The 26,832-nt window shown below is 46.1% G+C and overlaps 1 protein-coding gene across 2 annotated transcripts in view; it reads right to left on the reverse strand.

The window, feature by feature from the left end:
• Positions 1 to 26,248, reverse strand: part of Slc22a2 (solute carrier family 22 member 2) — a 39,516-nt gene extending 13,268 nt beyond the window's left edge. Inside the window, exons 1-7 of one of the 2 annotated variants that reach the window (XM_015996743.3) lie at positions 25,514 to 26,048; positions 23,305 to 23,408; positions 11,545 to 11,699; positions 8,573 to 8,741; positions 5,714 to 5,828; positions 4,144 to 4,250; positions 1,253 to 1,467 (exon numbers count right to left, since the gene is read on the reverse strand). In XM_015996743.3, coding sequence (XP_015852229.2) covers positions 1,253 to 1,467; positions 4,144 to 4,250; positions 5,714 to 5,828; positions 8,573 to 8,741; positions 11,545 to 11,699; positions 23,305 to 23,408; positions 25,514 to 25,927 — 1,279 coding nt within the window. In that variant the 5' untranslated portion in view covers positions 25,928 to 26,048. Of the gene's footprint in view, positions 1 to 1,252; positions 1,468 to 4,143; positions 4,251 to 5,713; positions 5,829 to 8,572; positions 8,742 to 11,544; positions 11,700 to 23,304; positions 23,409 to 25,513 lie in introns of both variants that reach the window. The other variant, XM_006978100.4, reaches the window with a different exon arrangement.
• Positions 26,249 to 26,832: the final 584 nt, after the last annotated feature.

The following is a 26,832-nucleotide window of genomic DNA, read 5'->3' on the forward strand; positions in this document are numbered from 1 at the left end:
CCGATCTGGATGTGCGAACTGTAGAGGCAGTACTAACATTCTGTGTGTGCACGTGCATGCATGTGCATGTGCATCAGATGTTGAGGTTATGTGTCTTCCTATGCCTCGTATAACAAGGCAGAATTGTTCCCTTGAACCCAGAGGTGACCCATTCAGATAGTCTAGCTAGCCAGCTTACTCTAGGGATTCTACATCTTTGCCTCCTAAGTGCTGAGATGAGTCCAAGCCTGCTGACATGTATGTGGGTTCTGAGGATCTGAATTCTGGTCCCCATGCTAGCACAGGAAGTGTGTTTCACCCATGGAGCCATCTAGCCAGCACAAATAGTCTCTCTCTTTCTCTCTTTTTTTAAATGTGGCCCTGAAGAGATGGCTTGCTGGCTAAGAACACTTGCTGCTCTTACAAAGGACCCAGGGTTGGTTCTCTGCACCCACATCAGGCCTCTCACAACTGCCTGCAACTCTAGCTCCAGGGGACCAGACACCCTCTTCTGCATCTATATGCATACAGACACACATAAAATATACATATACATAAAAATCTTAAAGTAAACTTAAGTGTAGCATAGGTGCCTAGCAAAGTGGACAAAGTACAGATTTCCCACAGTTCCCCTCCCTCATGCGTCCGGCCTCCTCCATCCTCAATGTTCCTCTCAGGGTAGATGACATCTATGACAGCTGATGAGTCTGCACTGATAAATCACGGTCACCCAGAATCCATCGCTGACCCAAGGAGCTACTCTAAGTAGGGCTGGACACAGGCACAATGCATGTCCCTGCCATTATGTCACACAGAGTGTTACCTGCCCTGAAAGTCCTCTACCCCTTACCTCCACCCCCCCCCCACTCCTGGACAGTCCTGATCTTTCTATTGTCTCCACAGTTCTGCCTCTAAGAGTTTTGTATCTTTATACCTCAGCTCTTAATGATAGTATGAGGATGCCGGATACTATCAGAGAGGTTGCCCCAGTTAACCAGTAAAGCGAAGCCTGGGCACATTGTAAATGATTGCTGGTCTACAACAGCCTCAAATGAAGTTCTGGGTCGCTAAAAGCATTGTTTCACGGGCTTTTGTCCCTTTTCCCAAAGAAACATTTTGTGAAGAAAGACATAACGCAATTACTGATGGCATGGGAACTTTCTCATTTACAGTGCAGGATTGGACAGAGGTCAAGGGAGGTGCTAGAATGTTCTAGAGCAAAGCTTTGGTGCTAGGCCCGAGTTCTTCAAACCCCTCTGCTCTCTGAACCTACCATCAGGGATAAAAACCGAAGCCAGACAGGCCGCTCCTGCCACCATATTTGACGCAGCCCAGGGATAGCGACGGCCAACCCTGTCTATGGTCAGGATGATGAGGAAGGCAGCCGGGAATTCCACCAGGGCAGAGTAGAAGAAATCCAGGTAGATGTTGCCTCCCGCGAGGCCCATGTGCATGATGAGGCCCTGGTAGAGAACAGAGCTGGTGAACCTGAGCAAAGAGGAGAGCCATGGTCAGGCTGAGCGCCGGGCTCACACTGCTGCCGGGAGAGGACCAGGGGCAGATGAGGAGCTGGCGGTGGTGGGGGACCTTTGCCTGTGGCGTTTTCTCGGCCATCCCAGCTGTGCCACTGTCCTTATACCCACTGCTTTACCGTGGCTGGTGGGACATGAGAGGCAGAAACCTGGAAACAGTTGGGGGAGCATCCCATTCACTGGTCCAGTGAGAAGCTGAGAGGTCTTGATGATGGAGTAATTTAGTGGAATCATAGCCAGTGGTTCATGGCTGTCCATCTTTTTCTCTTTGCTTATATGTATCTATTATTTGCGTGTGTGTGTGTGTGTGTGTGTGTGTGTGTGTGTGTGTGTGTAAGTATTCCTGTGTGTGTGAAGGCAAATGTAGAGGCCAGAAGTCGATACATTTCTCTCTACTTCGTATTTTGAGATAGACCCTCTCTCACTGAGTCTGGAGACCCTGGTTTTCTAGGCTGTCTGTCCATCCAGCCCCAGAGATCCTTCTGTCTTCACCTTCCCAGTACGAGGTACACACCTTCAGATCCGGCTTTTTATGTGGCACTGGGGATCCGAACCCAGGTCCTCATGCTTGCGTGGCGGCTTACCCTCTGAGCCTCCTCCTCCCAGCCTCTTTGTGGTCTTCTAAAGCACTTTGGAAGTAAAGACCTGACTACTTAATTCAGATTTCATGAACCCAAAGACCCAATGTATGTAGCCTCCCTTCTCAATAGTTTCTCCCCTGGCCTGGTGCAACGAGCCTTCTGAGAATGTTTCTAATTTTGTTAACTTAAACTAATGGAAAAATCTGAGGCTGACGGGCAAGGTTAAGTATTCAGAGGGAAAGGAGAGTGTGGCCAAAGGTCAAACTGCCCGTGCCACGCAGTCCTGTGACGAATGTGGCTTTTGCTAGTGAGGGCAGGACTTTCTGCAGCCAGTGTGAGGGCAGCGCTCACTGTGGGGGAGGTTCCTCAGCATGGAGGCCCCCACACTGGCATGCACGACTCTAAGGGTGTCTGTGCACAGCCAGCCCTGAAAAGCCCTGGTCCCTGCGTTGTGAAGTGTAGCATGAGTCTTAAAAGGTCTTATTAATTAAATCAAACCTGAGGCCAGTTATTGGGGTGAATGCTGGAAGATCAGAGAGACAGAACCAGCCACAGCTACCTCACCTTGCCAATTCCTCAGCTGGTCCTGTTTCCTCAGACTGGAAGCCTCTGAGTCCTCATCTGAATGAATCTCAGCTGAACTGTGCTGCTAGAAGCCTGAAAGCTTAACCAGCCAAATGCTTCTAGTTCCTGATCTTCATGCCTTATGTATCTTTCAGTTTTTGCCATCACTCCCTGGGATTAAAGGCTCACTTCCTGGGACTAAAGGCATGTGTCACCATGCCTGGCTGTTTCCAATGTGGCTTTGAACACACAGAGATCCAGAGGGATTTCTGCCTCTGGAATGCTAGGATTAAAGGCATGTGCTACCACTGCCTATCCTCTGTTTAATATTGTGGCTGTTCTGTCTCTGACCGCAGATAAGTTTATTAGCGTGCACAATATTTTGGGGAACATAATACCACCACAGTGAAGTCAGTGCTGAATTCTTCATACAGCCCTGGGGGGGGGGTGTTTCTGTTTGTTTATTTTCCCCTCCAGGGACAAGGAGGGAGGAAGAAGGCTTTCCTCACTGGCTCTGTACATCTGTGGAGCTCTGCACTCAGGGTCTAATAATCTATACTAATATTTCTCATTTTGGATTATATATTAGAATCACTTGAAGAGTTCAAACAAACAAACAAACAAACAAACAAACATTGGTTGCTGGGTCACAGCCATGGCTCCTGCAATGTTTTTACACCCCAACTGCTTTTCACCCAAGAAATTTTTATGACACTCTGGGTATATGGGAATATAAAATAGGCATACAAAGCCACGATTTACTGATAATCATAAAAATGTATTTTAAAATAATTCTTTGGTCTCTGTGTAACTTTACCATTTATTAAGATGAAAGCAAATTTGTATATTAGTGATATGTATAAAACATGCTTATTTTTAAAAATATTTATTTATTTTCAGTTTGTGTGTATGGGTGCTTTAAAAGCCTGCATTTGAGTGCACTGTGTGCATGCCCGGTACCCATGGAGGCCAGGAGGTGAGGACCAAACTCTTGGAAATGGAGTTACAGGTGGTGTGAACCACAGTGTGGTGCTGGGAACCAAACCCAGGTCCCCTGCAAGAGCCACAAGTGCTTTTTAACCACTGAGCCATCTCTCCAGCCCCACATTTATTTTCATGTAAATAATTAAATATTGAGTGTTTGATGCTGCAGGACAAAGGGCATCTTCAATATTTTTCAGAACTGACAAATACTTTTATAGTCGTCATGCCACATACATCCATAGCACAAAACAACAGAAGCGTGTCGAGCACCACTTTGTAAGTGGTTGGAAATTCTGTCCGATTCCAAGCCAAGATTCACAAGTGTCTGAAGAAAATGTTATCAGGCAAACCTGCTCTCCGTGAGCTGCACACCAGCATCTGCTGTTGATGCTAATCTGGGGAGAGGTGATAATTTGAGGTGTGTTTCTTCCTCTCTTTAATGTGGGTGACTGTGGTTGCAGGGATGTAGAGGAATTTTAAGGGAAAGCAAAGGAATGTCTTACCAGTTGTACATCAAGATCAAAGTATGTTTCCTTATCTGAGGGGTTCTGACCAAGTCCAGGAATGAAGGGTTCAGCTTCTCGCCCGCATCCTCATCTGCTCTCAGGCTCTAAGAGCAAGAAGGATGTTTTCTGTTAGAAGGGGGTCTCTGGGTCCTAAGGAGAGCAGCAGCCATATCTAATAGTGAGCATCCATCATGGACTCAGTTCTATGTTGGCCATAGAGCACACTGTCTTATTTAATCTTTACCCTAGAAGTTAGGGTCTATTTTTCACTCTGTTGCACTCTGGGACATAGAGTAGTTAGGTTGCTCACAGCATGTGATTTGTAAGGTACGCTGGGGGACCACAGAGACCCAGCTCTGCGGTCCTGAGTGGTTCCTCTGGACCAATAGGAAGGAAGCTCAGGTCTGAGCCCTTGACACTGAGACCAGCACCACCATCACTTGGAGCTCAGGAGGAACATAGTACTGGGAGGCTGAAGAGACAGCGCGGCAGTGAAAGCACTTATTGTCCAAGCATGAGGACTGAGCTCAGATCCCCAGAACCCATCTAAATGCTGGCCGGGTGTGGCCGCTGGCCTGTGATTCCCAGAGCAAGTTGGCTAACAAGACTAGCCTTATCAGTGAGCTCTAGGTTTGATTGAGTGACCTTGCCTCATTAAGTAAAGTAGACGAGGGATCAAAGATGATTACTGACATCAAATCTCAGGTCTAACCTCCCCCAACCCCCCATACACAATCGCCAAGCCTCTTCAATCCAAAGTCATGTAAGTGTCAAAATCTTACAGTTAACCCATGTCACATTCTCATTCAGAATTTTTTTACTCTTATATTGACATAATTTTCATTTATTTTCTTTTGAAATGGAGTCTCTGAGTAGGCTAGCCTTGAACTCACTATGTAGCCAAGGATGACCTCAACTGCTGAGCCTCTGGCCTCCACCACCTCCAAAGTGCTGGAGTTATAGGCACGCACACCAAAGCTTTCATGCAGCTCTGGGAATTGAACCCGGGGCTTCATGCGTGCTAGGCAAGCGCTCTACCAGTTGAGCTACATCTCAACCCTTGACACACTTTTCTAACACAGTCCATTTCTCCTTCCCAGCCCCATCAGATGAAAAGGGTTGAGTTCAGAGTGATGAGACCTACTAAGGTCAAAATCTGAAGCACACACCAGATGGCTGCATCCGCAATTCTTCCAATTCTAGGAAATGATTTGTGTTCGGAACTCTGCCTTGTGGACCTAGAATCTGACCTGGGAAGCTGGGCATGCGGGAGACAGCACATTTGCTGGTGGAGCGACCAGCAAGACCTTAATAGAAACAGCTCCTCACTGACTTATTTTAAAAAATCTGGTTTATTTTTGAGTCTGACGGTTGCTGTCTTGTTTATTCTCCCAGGGAACACAAATCTTGTGTACAAAATAGTCTATTGTATTTTCCTACAGTGTGGCCAAAAATTGCAAAGGGGTGGGTCCCGTGCCTCTCCGGTGGGATGGCTAGCACACATGACATGTTTTCCATACCCTCCCTTCTCACTATCCCCCAGTTGACACCCGAGGCCTCAACTCACCTGAAAAGACACTGGCATTGGTTTTCCGTTTTTCTTAGCAATGTGCTTAATTATCTTCATGGCCTTCGCATTCTTGTTCTGGGAGATCAGCCATCTTGGAGATTCGGGTATGCACCTAGGGTATAAGGGGAGGGGAGGGGTACCTTGCTGCCTCCCCACTGCCAATACACACAGTTGAGTTTCTGGGTGCATCTTGCTCAGGGAGGAGGTTCCGTTGGATCGACCTAGGATGCCAAGGCCGCTGTGCAGAGCACACGAGGCTCTGTCCTTCCTTAAGTGCTGATTTGCAGCCAGCCTGTGTCCGGGACGCCTTGAGGCCTCCTAGAGACTCCTAACCTCAACAGCAGTGAGTGAGCTGCTAAGCAGGGTGCAGCTGAACATGTGGCTTGTGTCACCACGAGGAGGGGTGGGCCTCTGGGCAGGCCCCAGACCTTGTGTGGGCCTGAGAACTCCGGTCAAAGGACAGAGGTGAGAACTGCAAATCATCATGGAAGGAAGCAAGGATATATCTGGTATATACACACATATATATTAAATATCATGTGATACACAGTTGAAATATTATATAACTATATATTATAAATAATAAAATATATTGCACGTTGATTATACCATGTTGTATGTTTTTTTTAAAATATATTTTATGCTGAAAAATGACATAGGCTTCTGAGGTCAGAATGCAGAAACTGAACGGTTTGAACTTGACCTAGCAGGCTTAAGAACCCCCACAAGTCCTAGGGTGCCGCTCTAAGCAAGGGCCCTATGTCCTGACCTAGCAGGCTCAGGCAGCCCATCTAAGTAGTCTCCAGGGGCCCGTGTCTTGAAGTGTTCAGAGCAGTGATCAGGGTAATGGAGGTGGGGATGGAGGAGGATGGGCAGCTAGCCATGCTGGAAGCTAGAAGGGCTGGGTTAAAGGGTTAAGGGCTGGAAGCCTTGGTGGCTTTCTGCTCTGGGAAAGGTAGGGTCTGGTGAGACCTGGGCTGGATCTTTCTATCGAAGGGCCATGTGGAGAGGGCCATAGCGACTCCTTGGTTAGAGGGGGTAGAGACCCAGAGTGTGGTCTGCTCAGCAGCAGCCAAGCCCTGGGATGCTGTAGGACTATTTTTCTAGCTGCCCATGAAAAGTTCTAGGGGCTGCTATTGCCTGCGCTTGGGCAGGGGAGCAAAGAGGTGTGGACTTGGGAGGAGGTAGGAACCTGGACAGCTTGAAAGTGGGATAAGTGGGTGGTCCAGGCTTTCCTGGGAACACCAGGGGAGGAGACACTGGCTCAACCCAAGCTGAGATGTGTGGGCTTTGGGCTCATTCTACAGCTTGTTGGAAGCACACATAAGGGTTATCTGTGGTCATGTGACGTTTGGACAGTCCCTGGGGCCTGACTGTGGGAATGCCTGGGACAGGAAGCTACCACAGAGCCTGGTGTTTCCTGACCTACAGAGATGCAGCCACAGGTTTACTGATGGGGCCTCCAAGCCTGGGAAGTAACTGTTGGAGGTTTCATGGAGATGGAGATTGATCAGAACCCACTTGTGGCCACCATCCCTGCATCTACACCCAAAACCCCCTTCCTGTACAGCTCGCTCTTTTTGTTTTGGCTTCTCTGTTTGCTCCAGGACTGGTGATTTATTTGCTTCTTTCTTTTTGCACATGTGTAGATGTGAGTTTGCATGTGTGTGGGCACATGTATAGATGTGGGTGTGCACTTGTGTGGGCACATGTACATGTGTGTGTGTGTGGGCACATGTGTGGGCACATGTGTGTGGGGGGCGGCACATGTGTGTGCACATGTGGGCACATGTGCCTGTAGGTGGAAGCCTGAGGCTGGCTCCCTCCATTGCTCTTCACCTTGCTCGATGAGGCAGAATACCAGAACCCAGACCTTGACAAAAGGTCTAGTTCATCTAGCCATCGTGCTCCAGGGACCCCCACTCCGCCTTCCAAGCTCTGAAACCACAGGTGTGCTGCTATACCTACCCGGCATTGACATGGGTGCTGGGGATCTGAACTCAGGTCTTTGCACTTGTGTGGAAAACACCCATCCCTCCAATACTGGTATTCCTTGAGTTCTGGTTCTCTCATCTCCCGACTCTTTTCACTTGCTCTTACCAATCCTCTTTGTTCCCGATGCAATTTACCTGCATGCATGCAATTTACCTGAATTCTGGATCCTTAATTTTCTCTGGCCCTGGATGTCTGTCCATGGTCCCTTTTTGGCATCTCAGATTTGAATATGTCCAAAGCTCAACTCATAACCTCGAGAGAGCCCTTCTAAATTCCTCATTCTTAGGAATGACTCCTTACCAACATGCTAGTCTATATGTGTTTCCCTTGGGTAGGGATGATGAATATATCTTACTAGCCTGGGTAACTCTGATTTATCAGTATGGTCTATCTGGAGTGCCATGCTGGCCTTGTTGGTGATCATTGCTGTTATGATTGATTGGAAATGTCTGCCTTGGTCACACTAATGGGAAGGTAGTGATATAATCATTTGCCCTCTGCCTGCCCATCTTAGAGCTTTTGTAAGGGAGTAATAGGTTAACAAACGGCAATATTGTTGACTTCTTTAAAGGGTCTGCCATCCAAATTGGATCCTCGCTGCTGGGAGCAAAACATCAAATAAACAATATGAGATGAAAGAAATGGGTCACAAAATTCTTATACCCCAAGCTAAAGGACATTGGATTTTCAGTGAGGGACTGTGTAGTTTTTATTTTAGCAACATGGAATTGGCTTCCTGTGGCACAGGCCTGGAGAGTGACGGAAGCTTTGTCATTTGTAAGCAGGGCATTCATGGTGAAGGAAGACTTGCACAAAAGAGATGATTTATACGCATCTTCTTTTTGTTCCCAGCAGACTTACCAGAAATAGAGCAGGAAGCAGAAGTTGGGCAGAGTCACAGCAAACTGCAGCCACCGCCAGTGGGGAAGGGCATAGGCCACACCCGCCAGTATCAGGAGCCCAACGGTAAAGGCCACTTGGTAACAAATCCCCACTGTCCTGCGATAGCCCAGGCCAACGAATTCTGTAACTAGAGGAAAGAATCCGCATGGTCGGCAAGATGAGCTAAAGCTGGCTCCCAACCTTAAGGCAGCCACAAATGCCCAGCTCAAAGATATAGGCTTAATTTAGGATTTTCTACACAGCTCTCTGAGCCACTTTAAATGTGTGTACGCGCGCGCGCTCGTGCGTGCGTGCGTGCGTGTGTGCGTGTGTGTGTGTGTGCGTGTGTGTGTGCATGCGCGTGCGTGCGTGCGTGCGTGCGTGCGTGCGTGCGTGTGTGTGTGTGTGTGTGTGTGTGTGTAGTGGTGGTGGACATCTTGCTGCAGTTATTGCTATTGTATTAATTATAAACTTGCACTAACTGAACCTTGTTAGCAAACTGAGCAAAACCATTTGACTTATAAAATAACATTAGCCATGAGGCTGGGCATGGTACCTTCTGCCTATAATCCCAGTACTTGGGAGGCAGAGGCAGGAGGATTCCTTTAAGTTCAAGGCCGTTCTGGACTACATACATGTTTTGTATCAAAAAAACCAAAAACAAAAATAGCAACAAAAACAAAAAGAGAATTTCAGGGGCTGGAGAAATGGTTCAGTGGTTAAAAGCACCTGCTGCTTTTGCAGAGGACCTGGGTTCAGTTCCCAGCACCCATGTTAGGTAACTCACAGCCACCTTAAACTTTAATTCCAGTTTCAGGGGGTCTGACACCCTCTTCTGGCCTCCACAGGTACTTGCTCATGTGCTGCATATACACATGCACACACATAAATGAAAATAAAATAAAATAAAATGAAAATACTTTAAAAATTTCAAGGATGAATGTAATCATAGTTCACACAAATGCAAGATTTTGTAATATATCAATCAGGCAGTGACAACTCAAGGCATGAACAAATGAATTAAAAACTGAATTTGTGTCGTGGATGCCTCATATATAAATGAACATTTACATGCAAGTTGTTCTCTTACAGAGATAAATACTTTGCAATTCTGTTTATTTAAGGACTTAGAAATCCTGTGGTAGGCTGGGATCAGCTAGTACTAGCTTAAATAATTCATTTAAAAACTTTGCAAATGAGTTGTTGAATACATATCTATTTTGAAACCTTCATGGTGGGTGTAGCTAAGGCTTAGAAAGTAGAAAACATACAACAAGGACTTGTTATATCCTTTGAGAAGCAAGTTCTCAGTCACCATTGTACATGGAGGAATGATCCACTGTATTTATGGCTCCATGTCTGCATCATGACAGACATATGGGGTCTGTATTCAGGGAGCTGGGAGTTCTTTTTATATGACAGACATGCTAGAATTGGAATTTCACATGTCCCACAAGCCGCAGTCCTTGCTTAAATGTCTCACAGACCTGTTAAGGACTTTAATTATTTCCAATCCGATGGACATACATGTTAAACCTGTTTCTATAAGTTACTGCAAACCATCTAAACATTTTTTAAATGGCTGATTTAATTAAAATGCACAGGTCTTCCATAAATGCAAGTGTCTATCTTTCAAAGTGGCTGGGGTCCTGGATGGGGCTTGGGAGATGTGGGGTTGGGGATGGGGAGGAGCCACAGATAGGCATCAAAGACTCCAGGACATTCACAGAGACTTCGAAAGAAATGAGTTGTAAAAGGTTGTGATTAATGACAAAATGCACATCTGCATAATTAAATTCTACTCAGTGTCTTCTAGAAACCAAATTATTGGTTGAATAGCTGCATGCATTAAGCCTTTCATCCACCAACCATTTATTATTTTTCTTTTCTGGAGGAAATAATGTTCTCTCTCAGCCCTGAAATTCCTCAGATTTGTATACTAGGTTAAAAAAACAACAACTGGCCGGGCGTTGGTGGCGCACGCCTTTAATCCCAGCACTCGGGAGGCAGAGCCAGGCGGATCTCTGTGAGTTCGAGGCCAGCCTGGGCTACCAAGTGAGCTCCAGGAAAGGCGCAAAGCTACACAGAGAAACCCTGTCTCAAAAAACCAAAAAAAAAAAAAAAAAAAAAAAAAAACAACAACTATGTAAGCACATGTTCTATTTACCTCTTGTGCAATGAAAGTTTCAGTCTTATTCCCTTAATTCCAAAGTGCTCGGTTCCCAAATGTAGCCAAAAGGATATGATTGTGGAGCTTTCCAAGATTTAACTAGGTGACGATTTTTCACAACTGCGAGATAGAGACTACGCTATGGAATCCAAGCATACTTTTGTGCCTTGTGGACTTTAATTGTAACTCTGGCTACTAGTAAGTAAATTATAGCCCTGACTTTACAGCACGTTTTCTATTTTTCTTTCAGTCCACGACCCCTGCTCATAGAATGGCACTGCCCACAGTGAGGGTGGGTCTTCCTCCCCGGGTTAGCCTAATCTAGATAATCTCTCACAGGCATGCCAAGGCCTTTCTCCTGGATGATTTCAGCTCTTGATGAATAACCAGGGTCCACCACCATGACTGTGTCCTTCACTAGTCCTTGAGTTTAAGTCCAAGTAGTTGATGAGAACAGATGAAGTACAGTAATAAATTCCCTTACATTCCAAACACATCTCTTATCTTGGAGTCTTTTTGCCTGAATAGGTTTGGTATAGGCTAGACTTTCTCTCCATATAACAACCCAGGGATCAGAAACCAAAAATTTCAATTTCTGGGTGTTGTGGTGATTCTGTGCTCACTGTTTTCTGTTCATAGGAGGAACACAGAGTGAAATGACTGGGTGTTTTAAAAAATTCTTTAGGTACAGAATAAAAATCAGCATTGTTGTTCCACCCAGGCTCCACCAGACTAAAAGTCCCCATGTGCATCCATCCAGCAGCACCTCAAGCCCTCTTACTCAGGATGTAGCCGATTAACCAGCCCGCTTTGCTGACCAGTCCCTGGAGGAAGCGAAACACCAACATCCAGGCATAGTTGGGGGAAACTGCCATGAGAACCCCGGAGGTAGCGTTGATGAGGATGGTGACCAAGAGGCAGAACTTCCGGCCAAACCTATGGAGAAGAACCCAGAGAGGGCCCGGGATTAGTTGGTCTATTAATTCCTTCTCCTAGCACTGTGACAAATACCTGGAGAGATCAGCCTGTGGGTGGAAGAAAGGATTTATTTTAGCTCACCATTCTAGGGTACAGCACCCCATAGAGGGGCGGTCAGGGCAGCTTGAGGCAGCTGGCCACATTGCACCTGTAATCAGGAAGCGGAGGGTGGGGAGGGCTGGTGCTTAGCCCACCGTCTCCGTTTCGTTAATCCAGGACCCCCACTCCCAGAGTGGTGATGCCCACAGTCAAGGTAACCTAGTCTACATAAGCCCTCCTGTCTTCTAGGTGATCCTAGATCCCAACCAGCTGACAATATGATCCATCACAGTTGGATTCATGGAAGTGGAGAAGATTCACAGACGTTAGGTCAGTTCACAGTTCTGGAGGTGTGGATTGATACCCCCCCTTCCCCGGTTCACACGTAAGTTCTGTTCTGTTTAGTAAACTTTGGGAGGCTACATGGATAAAGTTAGAGTGCATTGAGCCCCCTCACCCAGGTACTGTGGCTGCTCTTCTGGGAGAGGTTCGCTCCTTTGAGACCATCCAGGGCTGGGTGACCTATAAGTCTAGTCAGGTCATAATCTACAACCCGGGGGCTTGGTACTAAAGTCCCAGCCAACTGCCCATCTAAGAAAGTCTCTACTTTGGTTTTCCACAGTTATCATTCCCACAGCATCCCACATCCTGGTGGGATGACTTCCATATTTTTATTGGAAGAACTCAGGTTCCATCAGTCTGGGAACCAGGAGAGTTGACCAAGAGGAAAGAGATGGTCTCTGGGGTTTAACTCTGACCTCACCACTTACTGTGACGTTGGGTAAGTTATTCAACATTAGTACATTTCTTCACATTGAAAAAAACAACTGACTATCTAGAGAGGGGAGTCCATGAGGTATTATATAGAGAGAGCCCAGGACCTTGTCCTCCTTGCTCACAAAGCTGATGCTATGGTTTGTCCCCAAGGACTCATGTATCAAGATCTTGGTCCTCAGTGCGGCAATGTTGGAAACTAATGAATTCTGAAGAGGCAAAGCCTGATGGGAGGTGCTTAGGTCATTGGGGACACTGCCTTTGGAAGAGAACAAAGTGGTTCTCTGGGGTCCTCAATTAGTTCTTTGTATGCTTTTGTGTGTGTGTGTGTGTGTGTGTGTGTGTGTGTGTGTGTGTGTGTGTGTGTGTGTTTAAACCAGAGACTAACCTCAGGTGTTATTTCTCAGATGCTATTCACCTTGCTTTTTGAGATAGGATCTTTCCCTAGCCTGGAGCTCACTAAGTAGTCTGGCTGGCTGGCTATTGAACTCCAGGGTGTCTGCCTCCTCAGTGTTGGAATTCAAGTATACACAACCATGCTTGGTTTAATATTTTTCACTTACTATTTTATTTTATGTATATGTGTGTTTTGCCTGCCTGTATGTTTGTGTACCACGTGCATGCCTGGATACCCACAGAAGTCAGAAGAGGGCATCGGATCCCTAGAACTGGAGTTACTGGTGGCTGTGAGCCTCCACGTGGGTGCTGGGAATCGAACCTGGGTCCTCTGCAAGAGGGAAAGTGCTCTTAATTGCTGATTCAACCCTCTTCCCTTCTCCCCACCACTGCTTTTTAAACATGCATTCTGGTGATAGAATTCAGACCCTCATGAAAGGACCAAGAAGACACCTTAACAGGCTGCTCAGTCTTCTCTCAGAGATCAGGCCTCAATTTCAGTTTCCTGAGACTTGAGCAAGCAGTTTTCTGGGAGGGCCATGAACAAAAGACATAGTCCTTGCAGTAGCTCCCTTTCTGCATGTACTCATACTCTGACTGCTCAAGGTTCAGCCAGTTGTTTACTGTCTGGGACCCTCACCAACTTGTAGCTATGTGCATGGGTCAATGTGAATGTGCAAAGTCAGCCAGCCTCCATGGCAACTCAAGGACAGAGCCTGGGACTTGTCCAGGCCTGCCGAAAAATGATAACTGTAACCCCCAACCAGTAACTTCAAAGGTTACACACCCTCACCCAATCCTATGATACAAAGGCTTGTACCACCCTGCTTGTAGTTTTTCCCTTTAAAAACCCCTCACCCTGAGAGTTCAGGGCTGTCCTCCTCCATCTGCTGTGTCCAGTGTTGGACACGGACCAAGCCTGGGCTTGCTTGTTATCGATAAACCCCTGTGTGTTTTGTATGGATATAGGCTCTGTGGTGGTCTTGTGGGGGGGATCTTGTGACATGGGCACAACACTCATGCGTACGGGCTTGACCTAGGCTATGTTACACAGAGGTGTCTCCAAGATGCACACTATGCTGTGTGTTGAATATAGTGTTTGCTAGTTTAAAAAAAAAAAGAGGTTTCTTGGCTACATGCTGCTTTGATAGAACTGCTTCTGATAGTTGATGGTGCACATAGCTCCAGACCCAGTGGTAAGCTGTACCACCACCATGTTGGAAAGCTGAGGGGGACAGAGCCAGCAGTCACAGCACTGTTTCAGTCTTAGAATGCTGCAGTTTAAAGCAAAAGGTTCACAATAAGACAGATTCAGATGGAATAGTTTACAGTGTGTGCAAAATATATGTAGGCTTGAAAAAGACAAAAAAGGAATATATACAGTTATATAAAGAAATAGATAGTTTTTAAAAAACAAAGTCTTTAAAGAGAAAGTAATATAAAAAATAAGCCATGTAAAGATGGATATCACGCAGAGAATCTGGATTATGTTGTCTTTGATATTCTTAACTGCAGAAAGACATTTGATTGTAAAAGTTGTTGAGTTAAGCCAATATGTATATTTTAAAGATACCTTGACTTCAAAATTTGGATCGAAGGATATGTTGCTTTGGAAAGGAGGCTCTGCTTTTGTTTCCACAGAAAGCCAGAGGCTATGGATTTGTTCCAGATTAAGATACATCAGGTTTGACTAGCCAAGACCCCCTGAAAGGTCTTTGATGACACCATGATCTAGATGATCCAACATCCAGAACAGTTTCAAGGCAATTGGCTCGGACGATACACCCTCACAGACTATTCCATAATCCTAAAATTTTCATTGTGTCCCCTTAAGATACAGTAGGAAGTAGTAAGAGAAGCTACACCCAAATTCCCAAATATACCAAGCTGGCTTTGGAGATGGAATTGACTCACTCCTTCTCTAAATCCAAGCATATTACTAAAAGAAAAGGTTAAGAGATTATTGTGTCCCATATCAGAAGATCCCTCTGGTGTGGGACAGAAAAAAACCCAATATTTTTATTTTTATTTTTTTATTTTATTTTTTTTTTTTTGGTTTTTCGAGACAGGGTTTCTCTGTGTAGCTTTGCGCCTTTCCTGGAGCTAACTTGGTAGCCTAGGCTGGCCTCGAACTCACAGAGATCCACCTGGCTCTGCCTCCCAAGTGCTGGGATTAAAGGCGTGCGCCACCACCGCCCGGCCCCAATATTTTTATTTACAATAGGTTGATTATAAATACAATCTCTTTCTAAAGAAAGGGGGATAGTATGGATAATGATAGGATGAAAGAATAGATTATTAAATCTACTTTTAAAGACTAACAACTTGTTTAGAAGTGTTTTACATTGCTATAGATTTTAGTTTATTGATACAAATTTAGAGTTGATTTTGTTATACTGTATATATATTTCTACTCTCATTTGAGGTATTATGTTTATGTATCTCATTTAGATTGTAATGGATAATTAAGAAACAGATTAATAATTAGTCTTCTATGATAGTCAAACTTGTAACATGTTAAGTTTTCTAGGTATACATAGATATATTTCAGATAGATAGGTAATCTTCAAACACTTCAAAGACCTACAGAATATGGCATTTAAAATGTTTTTAAAAATTTAGACTTTCTGGATAGTGAGATATGTCTGTTCCAGGCAGCACTGATTTACTTCAGAGAGGAGGATGGGCATTGAAGACACTCTATATGGAGCTTTTCTTCTTGGAAAAAAATAGTCATTTGGGCAAGAAACTGTTCTTGCTTGGACTACTTGATCTACTGGACATGCAGGACCCATAGGAAGGTGGCCACTAAACTTTGCTTGGAGAGATGGTCCTTCAGGTTCCTGCTTTGCAGAGGAAACTGCCAGACATTCTACAGGACACAGAGAGAAGTGACTGAGAGACTTTAGGCCTGTGGGCTGAAGACAGATGCCCCAACTTGACAAAAAAACTTTGAATGACTGTTCAGGCTGCCAGCTGTCTCTGTCTACTCTTGCAAGACTCTCAAAAGTTGCTTGCATCCTTTTCCCATTTCCCAAGTAATAGTATATCCTTCTGAGGTCTTTGATGTAATTGAAGACTAGATAGAATTTTCTCAGTTATGATAAGAGATAAGTTAGATATAAAACCTTAGACTCACAAATATAGGATAGATAGGATATCTTCTTTAATATTGTAACTGTAATTCTTGCTCGATAATTGTTTTGTTATCTGCAATTTTACTATGTGAAAGTTAAAACCTTCCTTTTGAAAGAAAGAAAAGGGGAAGTGCTGTGGGATGTTCTGTATGTTAAATGTGTTGCTCTGATTGGTTAATAAATAAAACACTGATTGGCCAGTAGCCAGGCAGGAAGTATAGGCGGGAGAAGCAGAGAGGAGAATGCTGGGAAGTGGAGGACTGAGGCAGAGAGACACTGCGAGCCACCGCCATGACGGTGTAAGCCATGATGTAAGCCATGAGCCACGTGGCAACCTATAGACTAATAGACATGGGTTAATTTCAGATAGAAAAACTAGATAACAAGAAGCCTGCTGTGGCCATACAGTGTGTAAGCAATATAAGTCTCTGTATGTTTACTCGGTTGCGTCTGAGCAGCTGCAGGACTGGTGGGTGAGAGAGATTTGTCCTGACCATGAGCCAGGCAGGACCAGAAAATCTCCAGCTACAAAATACTTATGTGGCAAGCTCTCTCACCGAGCTGTTGTAGACTATTAATTCAAGGTGTGTTACTTTTGTTTATGTTCTGGAATGTTAGTTTAATGATGCAAAGATGTGTTTAATTAAATAAAATTCACCTGTGGTCTGGAGGCTGAGTCAGCAACTAGCTGACAGGAAGTAGCAGGGAGGAGCCAGGTGAGAAAGGGTTTATAAGGAGGGGTGAGGGGGAGCGTGGGGGCTTTTTGGAGGAGTCGCAAGGAGAGGAGGTGAGCTACTTGCTATTCAACCTCTCCGAAGAGCAGAATTCCACTTAACCTTTGAATCTTGAGTTCTTTAGAGGGACAGAGGTTTAGTTAAGTTCCCTCCGTAGCTTTTCAAGAGTTGGAGCCTAAGGGAACAGATTTCCCTCTGGCTATGGCCCTTATGGCCTAACCACTGCTGGTAGCAGTGAAGTTGCAGCTGCCGATTCAGAGAGCCGTGGCTTAAAAGGCAGCAACTTAAAAAAGGACAGCGCTGAGCCATCTCTCCAGCCCCCGAAATAGATCTTAGAAGAGTGAGTTGTTATGAGTGAGCCCGACTCCCACATGGCTCTCCGGATCTATTTCATGGTGTAATCTCTTTCTCCCACACCACCATCTCCTTCACCCTGCTGCTACCTGTCACGAGAGGCAAACCAGAGCTGAGCCGATGCCAGTGACATCCCCTGGGATGTCCAGAACTATGAGCTGTCTAACACTGCTTTACAAAGTCCCTCAGCTGAAATCAAAGGGTTACAGCATAGTAACAGAAAATAGCTGGCTCTCAGAGGGTGGACTTGGGGGCTCAGTTACTCCAACCATGCCCTCCTGGTTGTGAATATTGTTTAGTAGTTCATAGAAGATGGTGCTATATCTAATACACATATAATGCTTGTTCAACTGAAGTCAGTCAACCAGGGTTGCACACTCTTATGGCAGCTCAGGACCTGGTAGCTGTTCTATTATTGGACAGCTGTGTTTTAGGGAGTACTTCAGACGTTAACTAACCATTTGAAAATGATCCACAATATGATTAATAATTATTCTAGGGTGTTAATGTTTCCAGTCTGCAGTGGGAAACTCTGGCCATCTCCTTGGTCATTGGTGTAAATTACTAAACCGAAAATGGGTTCAACTTGGTTGTTTCCAGGTTCTCCCTCCGTGGCTCCCCACTGTAATAGGTAACCCTGCAGCTCTGAGCGCCAAGCTTGCCAAAGGGACACTCCACTCATTCTTCAGTGCTCCCTCCTGTTTTCACCACTCAGGCTTCTGACCTTCTGATACTGTGACATGACATCATCATCTACAAAGTTTACGCTCAACAACCAAACAATCAAGGTATTTAAAGAAGATCTCATAGTAGGGCTGAGGAGACGCTCAGTAGGGGAGGCTCTTGCTCTGAAGCATGAGCATTGAATTTGGATATCCAACGTCTACACAGAAAGCCGGGTGGCATTTGCTGGGGGTGGTGGGGCAAAGGCAGGTGATCTCCAGGGCTGATTGGCCAGCCAGTCTAGTTGAAACAGCAAACTCTAGGTTCTTGGAGAGATTCCTATCTCAAAAATAAGGCAGAGATCAATAAGGGAAGAAGATGCCCTGTGTTGATCTCTGGCACACACACACACCCCTCTACCTCACACACAGTCATGCACAGACACACAGACACATACACACAGAGACACACACACATGTGGTGATATTGTGTTCCCCAAAATATTGTGCACCCTAATAAACTTATCTGGGGTCAGAGAACAGAACAGCCACTAGATACAGAGGCCAGAAAATGGTGGCACACACGTCTTTAATCCTATCTAATTCCAGAGGCAGAGATCAGCCTGGATCTCTGTGAGTTCAAGGCCACACTGGAAACAGCCAGACAGGGTAGCAAGAGCCTTGAATCCCAGGAAGTGATGGCAGAAAGCAGAAAGGTATATAAAGCATGAGGACAAGGAACTAGGTTCAGGTTAAGCTTTTAGGCTTTTGAGCAATAGTTCAGCTGAGATCCATTTGGATGAGGACTCAGAGGTTTCCAGTCTGAGGAAACAGGATCAGCTGAGGAACTGGTGAGGTGAGATGGCTGTGGTTTGTTTTGCTTCTCTGATCTTCCAGCGTTCACCCCAACAACTGGCCTCAGGTTTGTTCTTATTAATAAGAATTTTTAAAATTCATGCTACACACACACACACACACACACACACACACACACACACACACACACACACCCCTACCTCAAAGTTTTAAGTAAATTTGTATTCTGTGCTGGACTGCCTCCACAGCTGTCCTTGACTACAAGTGGAATGTGGAACATGGACTGGACACACCTACAACCCTTTCCTTGGAATTTATAGTCTGTAAGGGTATACTCATGTGGTAGTTCCTCAGTGCCTAGTGTATTTGGACTCATAGTAAAGCCACAGTGGTAATGCTGTCGAAGGACAAAATCCTTTGACGGGAAGGGGGAACTGCATTATTGAAGGCTCCAAGCAGGAAAACTAAGTCCCTGTTACAGAGAGACTGCAGTTGTCCCAGTAAAAGAGGCGGTGTCTTTTTTTAAAAAGATGTTTTGGGAGTCTGAGTCAGTAGCTAGATACCCTTCTTCTATTGCCACAGACACCATAGCCACCTAAATTACTTAATGAAAACCAGACAGAACCAGAGTGGCTGGGCACCATTTTAGAGTGTCCTTTAGCTGTCTACTACCTAGTATAGAGACCAGGTCCACCTTCATCGGGGGAGGGGTGAACGGCATTATTTGGGAGAGCATAAAGATGCAGAGCCTCAAACTCACCCAGACAGAGGGATCAGAGCTTGACTTATAACAAAATCTGGGTTGACTGATATGGTCATTAATGCCCGGGAAGAAGTGCTTCGATTCTTTCCTGCCTCAGTTTCCTTCTCTGTAAAGGACAGGCAGTAAAATCTACTTTACAAAGATGTCATGCTCCTAAGAGAGATCACATGAGGAGGCCCAGTAAAACAGTTGGTCTGTAAGGTGGCTGGAAAGTTTGTTTCTGATGATTCTAAACACTTGTTAACAGTTGAGGGCAGCCCACCAGGGCTCTGCTTTGAGCTGCTTCCCTCGGGAGAGCAGGCGCTGACTCCCAAGAGGAAGAGATGGAAATGAATTGTTAAACAGAGCCACTGTTAAAAGTCAAGTGACACACACTGACAATGTAAATGTTACATTAAAGCAAGGGTAAACAGGTATAAAACATGCTACTTTCTACTTATTACATCCCATCCCCGAGCCTCTGAGGTTATCCGCACTCATGATGATGTGGAGGAAATGCGGTTTCTAGACACCTCTGTGTCCAGCGGCCTCGCTTTGGTGGACCTGTCCCTCCAGAAAGTTTGCCTTTCAACGCCTGCAGGCATGCCGCTCAATGCAACACTCCTTAGTCCTTATTAAGTACAGTGCTTGGAACTGATGAAAGATTGCTTTTCTGTGTGTCAGATGACAGTCCAAACCCTTCCTCAGCAAGTTGTGAGTGAAGAAATAAACTAGAACTTTTAGGAAACAACCGATTTCAAAATCTATGTCACAAATGGACCTTAAAAAAGTTGAATTCCTGTAAGACAATTTATCTCCTTCTCCCCCGCCCCTCCCTCCCTCCCTCCCTCCCTCCCTCCTTCCCCCCTCCCTCCTTCCCCCTCTCCCCTCCCCCATCCCTTATTCTTTTTTTCTTCCTCTCCTCCCTTCCTGTCTTTTTCTTCCTTCCTCTTTTTCTATTTCCTTTCCTTTCCTTTTTTTTTTTGTTTTAGTGTTCTTATCTGGATAATTTCAAAATATCCTCCTGACTTTCTTCTAAACACCATGCCCAAATCAGCTGTTGGGGCATGTTTAAAATTTTGCTTGTGAAAAACAGTATTTTATTTTAATGTTGGTTACAATTTGTGGATAAAATGGGTTTTCATGACATTTTTAACTTATTGTGTGACGTCCGAAGCTTGTAGTGGTCATTAAGTATGCAGAAGAGAAATGGTATGTCTTCTGTCCCTAGTCCTGCTCTGCTCTCTTGCATGCATGTGGGACAGAAAAAGAGCAATAAAGCAAGGCTTCAAGTAGCTTTGGGAAAAGAACTAGAGACACATCGAAAGCCTTCAGGGGAGCAAAAGGGAGTAAGAGCTTTCTAGAGATTGCCTGCATAGGAACGGAAGGATGAGCTCACTTGAGGAGGAGGGGAGCTGGCGGGATTGTTCTCCGGAATGTGCTTTGAGGAGGGATTGGACCTGGCCTTCTTGAGTGGGATGAGAATAATTAACTGGCTTCTGAAGCCTACTGGGTGAGGCTGTCACCTGTGCGCATGACACTTCTGGAGAGCTAGTGTTAACGTCCACTTTGGTGTGCCAGGGCGTGGCTGAACCAGGAGCTGCCTAGCCAGTGGCCTGAGAGTGTGATTGGACCCTGGACCTCCTCATTAATGTGTCTGTCTTGACTTCACAGGCAGCCTGCAAATAGCTACCCTCAGTTCTGTATAATCACAAGAAAACGAAATCACCACCCCCTCCACCTCACAGCCTCCCACAGCCCATCTCGGGGAGAGCCTAGCCAGGGAGGCTGAGCAGACAGTTACAAATGCATTGTGACTCTTGGCACTGCGCCTCCACCTCCATCCACCCTCCCTCCTGCTGCCAAAGGGGCCCCAGGCTCTTGTCAAGTCAGTACGTTCTTATGAACCTTTCATTCTTTTGCAATTTTGATGCCAGCTTGATGTATAATCAAAGAAAGCTGTCTTACATTTAGATTATATCCACAGTAGAGAGACGGCTGGGGAGGTCTGGAAGGGCAGTAAGTGAGCACAGGACTCAGTTGTCATATATTTCTGAGTCAAATATGTATTTTTGCAGGCTGATTGTTTACTACAGCCATTATTAAGAGTTATGCATGCTTACAATTAAATTTCATTAAAAACAAGTGCAATAAACATGTAAAGCCTATCATTTCCTACTTGTGTTATTACATCTGATTATCTGGGGCTATTTGTACCCACTGCATTTATGTGGCACAGAAATGCTATTTCTAGCCATGTCTCTCTGTATACACACACACACACACACACACACACACACACACACACACACACATATATATATATATATATATACTACACAGATGTATCATCATAACATATATCATGCACATAAACACACAGGCACGTATCACTATGCTGTTAGGTGACTGGTAATTAGAGTGATACCATCCAGGTCACAGAGTTTCAGTGCCTGGCTTGTGGAAAGCACTCTGCACATGGAGGCATTATGAATATTGTATCACTGACTCTGATGGCCCAGGCACATGGGGGTATTATGACTATTATATCATTGACTCTGATGACCCAGGTATCTACAGTACTCCTCAAGTGTCTATTCCTCTCCCTGTTGAGGACTTTCCTTACTAGCTAATGTCATCTATAGAGCAAAGATGCATGTTATAAAGAACTCCCTTAACCACACTCTAAGTCTTCTCCTTATACCCCACAGGGAAATGTAGCCATTGCTCTTCATCAAAAAGGAAACTTCTCTCTACAGCAGACAGAGACCCTTACAGGAAACTGTAACTGGACACAGCGCAAAAATCAGTGGATTATGGGACACCCAGCCCCAGTGAGTAAATATACCTGCACAGTTTACACAGCTCTGTGGCCGGGGAACATCATGGAAGAGGCCTGCAAAGGAGCAGGAGGTCTAAAGTCTGCTGTGGGCCTGCCTCTCTTAGAAATGGCTGTGTAGACAAGACACGGGCACTGACAATATCAATAGACATGCTAACTCGGAAACGGGAAGCTCTTCCAGGGCCCACCCCTAGACCAAGAACTACAGGCAGCCAATGACTGCTAAGAGAGTGAGAATTAGCCTTTCCCAGGGATGAACTCCTTGACTGGTTATCCTGATCAGCCCTGAGACCAAATACACACAACGACAAGACAAAAAAAAAAAAAAAAAAAAAAAAAAAGGTACAGCAGGTTGTATCTATATATTTGTCCACACATATATTTCTTTGATAATAAAGTATTTCTTTGATAATCAAAGAAAAAGAGGCTATCAGTTTGAGAGTTGGGGGACAATGGAGGGATTGGAAGGAGGAAAGGTAAGGGGGTGATAAAATAATATTTTAATTAAAAAGGTAAAATTAAATGAATAAAACACAAAAATATGAAAATTAAAAAAACCACTTTTGTACAGTGAGCAGGAGTCCACAGTGGTGGGCAACCAGAGCCAGAGCACAGCTTGGCCACTATGGACACTGAATATGGACAGACAGATAGGCATAGAGCCCAGGGATGGGCTTCTGATACATGAGCATTAGCTGTCCTGATGGATGGAGCCCACAGCTCCTGGAGGCTCATGACCACGTGGGAGACAGGCCAGAGAGTGAAGAGAATCACAGGAGGGATGACATCATTTGTTGCCTCTTCCAGCCCTGAACTGGTAGATAGCCTGGTGGCTGACACCTCCTCTGACCTCCAGAGGGTCTGAGAGTCAAGCATGAGTCATTATTATCAAAGCAGCTGAAAAAAAAAATCCAAGGTTATAAAAGCAACCATCACTATGGCGGGTGGGAGTGAGTGGTCTGTCTGTGTGTTTGGGGCGCAGAAGGATTCCGCAGGGTGGGTGAGCCCAAGCGCTGTCTGAACCTGTAGGTTATTTATTTAAAAAGGCCCGTAGGTGTTTCACCTACCTGTCTGCTAGGTAGCCAATCCCTACAGCACCGATGAAAAACCCCACGTTCACTACCGACTGAAACAGGTCCAGCATCCAGGAGTGAGCACACACTAGGTTGAACTGTCCAGATGTGAGGTGTGGTCCAAGCCCGGGGAAGGAGCAGGAGGGAGAGAGGGAGAAAATGCTGTTAGAATCTTGTTAGAACACAGTTCAGCTCAGAGCGTTCTTTGAATATTCTGAACTGGGAGTTCCTGGGAGCTCCAGGGGTTCACCTAATTAGTGCATGGTGCTTAGTACCAATAACCCAGCTGTTTCCTAACCCATGATAATTTTCTATACACCAGTAAAAGATTTTCCCTGGAATCCATTTAGCATTCCACCTGACAGTGTGAGTCGGGCATCGGCTAACGTGTTGGCTCTATCAACTGAAAGCAGGTAGTGACTTGACTTTAGACAAGTCCACCTTCTCCCTTCTAATCCTAAAACGCAGATGTGAGGGGAAGTAGACACGTGACATACCTGTGCAGCTAGGAAGAGGGAGGTCTAAGCATCTTGAAGCTATCTTATTTTTAAACAATAGGGGGATTCAAAGTATCCTGCCTACAATCGATAGCTTTGGTCTGATTTGCCCGGAAGGCAGGTGGAGGGTGGGCAGTGCTGGCCGGGCAGACAAGGGATGGTCTTGTGACTCACTCTGCCATCTCTCACTCTGTAGCCTGGTGCACAGCCGAGTTCTCCTGCTCTGGCCTCAGTTTCCTGACCTCTGTACAAAGCGATGAGGTGAGTCACTCAGCAAAGCTATTTTAGAGTGATACGCTGTCCATTCCGGGAGCCTTGATGTGGCACGAAGCCCATTCCAGATCCCCCAGACGTGGCTCCTCCACTAAAGGCTGGGAGACCCTGGTAGGACCCAGGCAGTCCTTTCCAACTGCTTAACCACTTCCTCTGTGTTTGTAGGACAATTCCATAGGAAGTTTCCATGCTTGCTTGTCTCTCCAGGGAACGAGGCTTCACAATGAGATCATATGCATGTGTGTGTATGCATGCATGTGAGTGCCCATGTTTTTTTTTTTTTTTTTTTTTTTTTTCCTGAGACAGGGTTTCTCTGGGTAGCTTTTAGCCTTTCCTGGAATTCACTCTGTAGTCCAGTCTGGCCTTGAACTCACAGAGATCCGCCTGTCTCTGCCTCGCAAGTGCTGGGATTAAAGGCGTGCGCCACCACTGCCCAGCGAGTGTCCATGTTTTATGCACACTTGCACATGGGGCCAGAGAGCAGCCCCAGCTGCCATTTGTCAGGAGCCATCCTTCTTACTCTTTTATTGAGATAGGGTCTCTCATTGGCCTGAATCTGGCCGACTCTGTTCAGCTGGCTGGTTAGCCAGCCTCAGGAAGCCACGCATCTTTGCCTCCCGAATGCTGGGACTATGTTCACATGCCCACCCCGGGGCTTTTTTTCCTGTGGGTTCTGGACGTTAAACTCAGGCACTCAAGTTTACAAGGCAAGCACTTTACCTACTGAGCCGTACCCTCAGCCAGGACTGTATCTTTAAAACCACACATATCATCATTTTGTGTGTGCATGCGTGCATGATGCATGCGAGTAGGTAAGCACCTGTCACTTTTACAGGGGTTTGGGATTGACCTTGAGTTGTCAGGCTTGCGTGGCAAGTGCACTGACCCCCTAAGCCACCTTGCCTGCCCCTGTGACTATTCTTCTTAATAAACATAGTTGTGCCATAGTCTAACCTCCAGCCCCCAAATTTCCCGTGGGCATTTGGGCCACACTAAAGAGGAACACATATATCTCAGGAGAGAAAAGCACATCTTATAACAACACCCGCTAGCAGATCACAGATCAGGGGAGGGCCACGCTCTTTTTGGTGGCGCTTGTGTGGTGGAATAGAAGGCTTCTGGCAAATGTGAACGGCGGAAGCCTGCCCACAGCTGGCATCATTTTCAGGCATCCCGATGCGTGTTTGCTTGTTGCTGACTGCGGAGACCTGCACATACCAGAATCATGCCTGTCAGCATCGAAGGAGTTCTCACTAACTACCTCAGACGAGGGAGAGGCTGCATGTCTTTACCAGGAAACTAGGATTTTATAAGGCATAGGAGTCCAAAAAGCGTGCCTGGGCAAGTAAAAGAACCATGCGCTTCCTAGTTCTCCCTTAAGATAAGGTCAACTATTTGCTTTTTTTTGCATCTTGATTCCTGAGCTCACTTACCTCAGTGACGATGGAGGAGCCGGGAGTGTCGTACACCCAGCCATGCCGGCAGGGGCTCAGTGACAAGTGGCTCCTGTTGGCGGCCAGGCTGGACAGTGGGTCCACGCAGCCAAGGGTGCTCTGGTTCCAGTCCACCTCATACTGCATGCACTGGCTGAGGAAGGAGGCCTCGTCCGCAGACCCCAGGCCCGGCACGGTGTAGTTCATCTCCTCGGCTAGGCTCCAGCCACATCGCCGGCTCAGCTCGGCCACCCCAGGACTCCAGCAGCGGTGGTTAGGGGTGAAGCCCAGGAAGACGATGCCCACGTAGATGGGAGTGAAGGCACCTGAGAGCAGAGCTAAGAGGAAAAATGTCTGTTTCTGGAAAAGGTGGAATTCCCCTATATGTTCTAGAATATCATCCACCGTCGGCATGGTTCCTAGAGGCAGCTGGTCCCGAGGTTTCCTCTGCAGGACTCCAAATGCTGCTGAAGGCAGCCTCGGTCAGCTCAGGACGACTCTTGACCAAGAGTCAAAGGGTGAGCGTTAGTTTACTTTAAAGAGGGACCAGCCTTCGGGTCAGGCTTTCCTTGGGCAGGCCAACTTCCAACCGCACCTCTCCAATGGGGGAAGATCTTGCTGCCCGGAAATGCCCAGAGCAGGCCCTGGAGTGTGATGTGTTTACCGTAACCTCATTCTCTGGGAGTCCGTCCCTGCCTCACACCAGCACTACAAACAATCCCTTCTCTGTATCCCACGGGGAGAAATCTGAGTCCCTTTGCATATCACAGCTGGTTAATCTTTCTCCAGCACATTAAGTGGCCAGAAAATGAATATATCCTCAAGTCACCTACACAGCCAGCCTCTCCTGAAAGGTGTGACAGAGATGGCATATGCATTTGGTTATGCACACCAGGGTCTGGGGTCACCTCCAAGCACTCTGAAGGCTCTGGATACCTCGGAAAGCAATGCGCTTGAGCGCCATGCTGGGGCAGCTTGCTTTGATCTGCCTCACACTGAATCAGTCAAAGGGTTCACTCTGACTCGCCTTTCAACCCCGACCTGTCCTTTCTCTTCATCCGCTTGTGAGGAAAGAATAACACGTTTGTCTCCTCTACAGGTCAAGTGTTAACGAGTGGCACGGGTGTGTTGGTTCCGTTGTCATTTTGTTGTTCCAAGTTACCCCATCTGGGTTAGGGCTAGGGGTGCTCCTTCAGGATGCTGGCGAGGACCTCCAAATGCAATGGAAATAGGCAGTCTGTCTTTCCTGTTGGACAGACTGACCCCAGGGCACAGTGATGCTGCCAAGCAAAGTAGAGAAGGGTGGGCCTGCTGACAAG

This window comes from Peromyscus maniculatus, chromosome 16 (genome assembly GCF_049852395.1).
Source record: "Peromyscus maniculatus bairdii isolate BWxNUB_F1_BW_parent chromosome 16, HU_Pman_BW_mat_3.1, whole genome shotgun sequence".
In the NCBI taxonomy this organism is placed as follows: domain Eukaryota; kingdom Metazoa; phylum Chordata; class Mammalia; order Rodentia; family Cricetidae; genus Peromyscus; species Peromyscus maniculatus.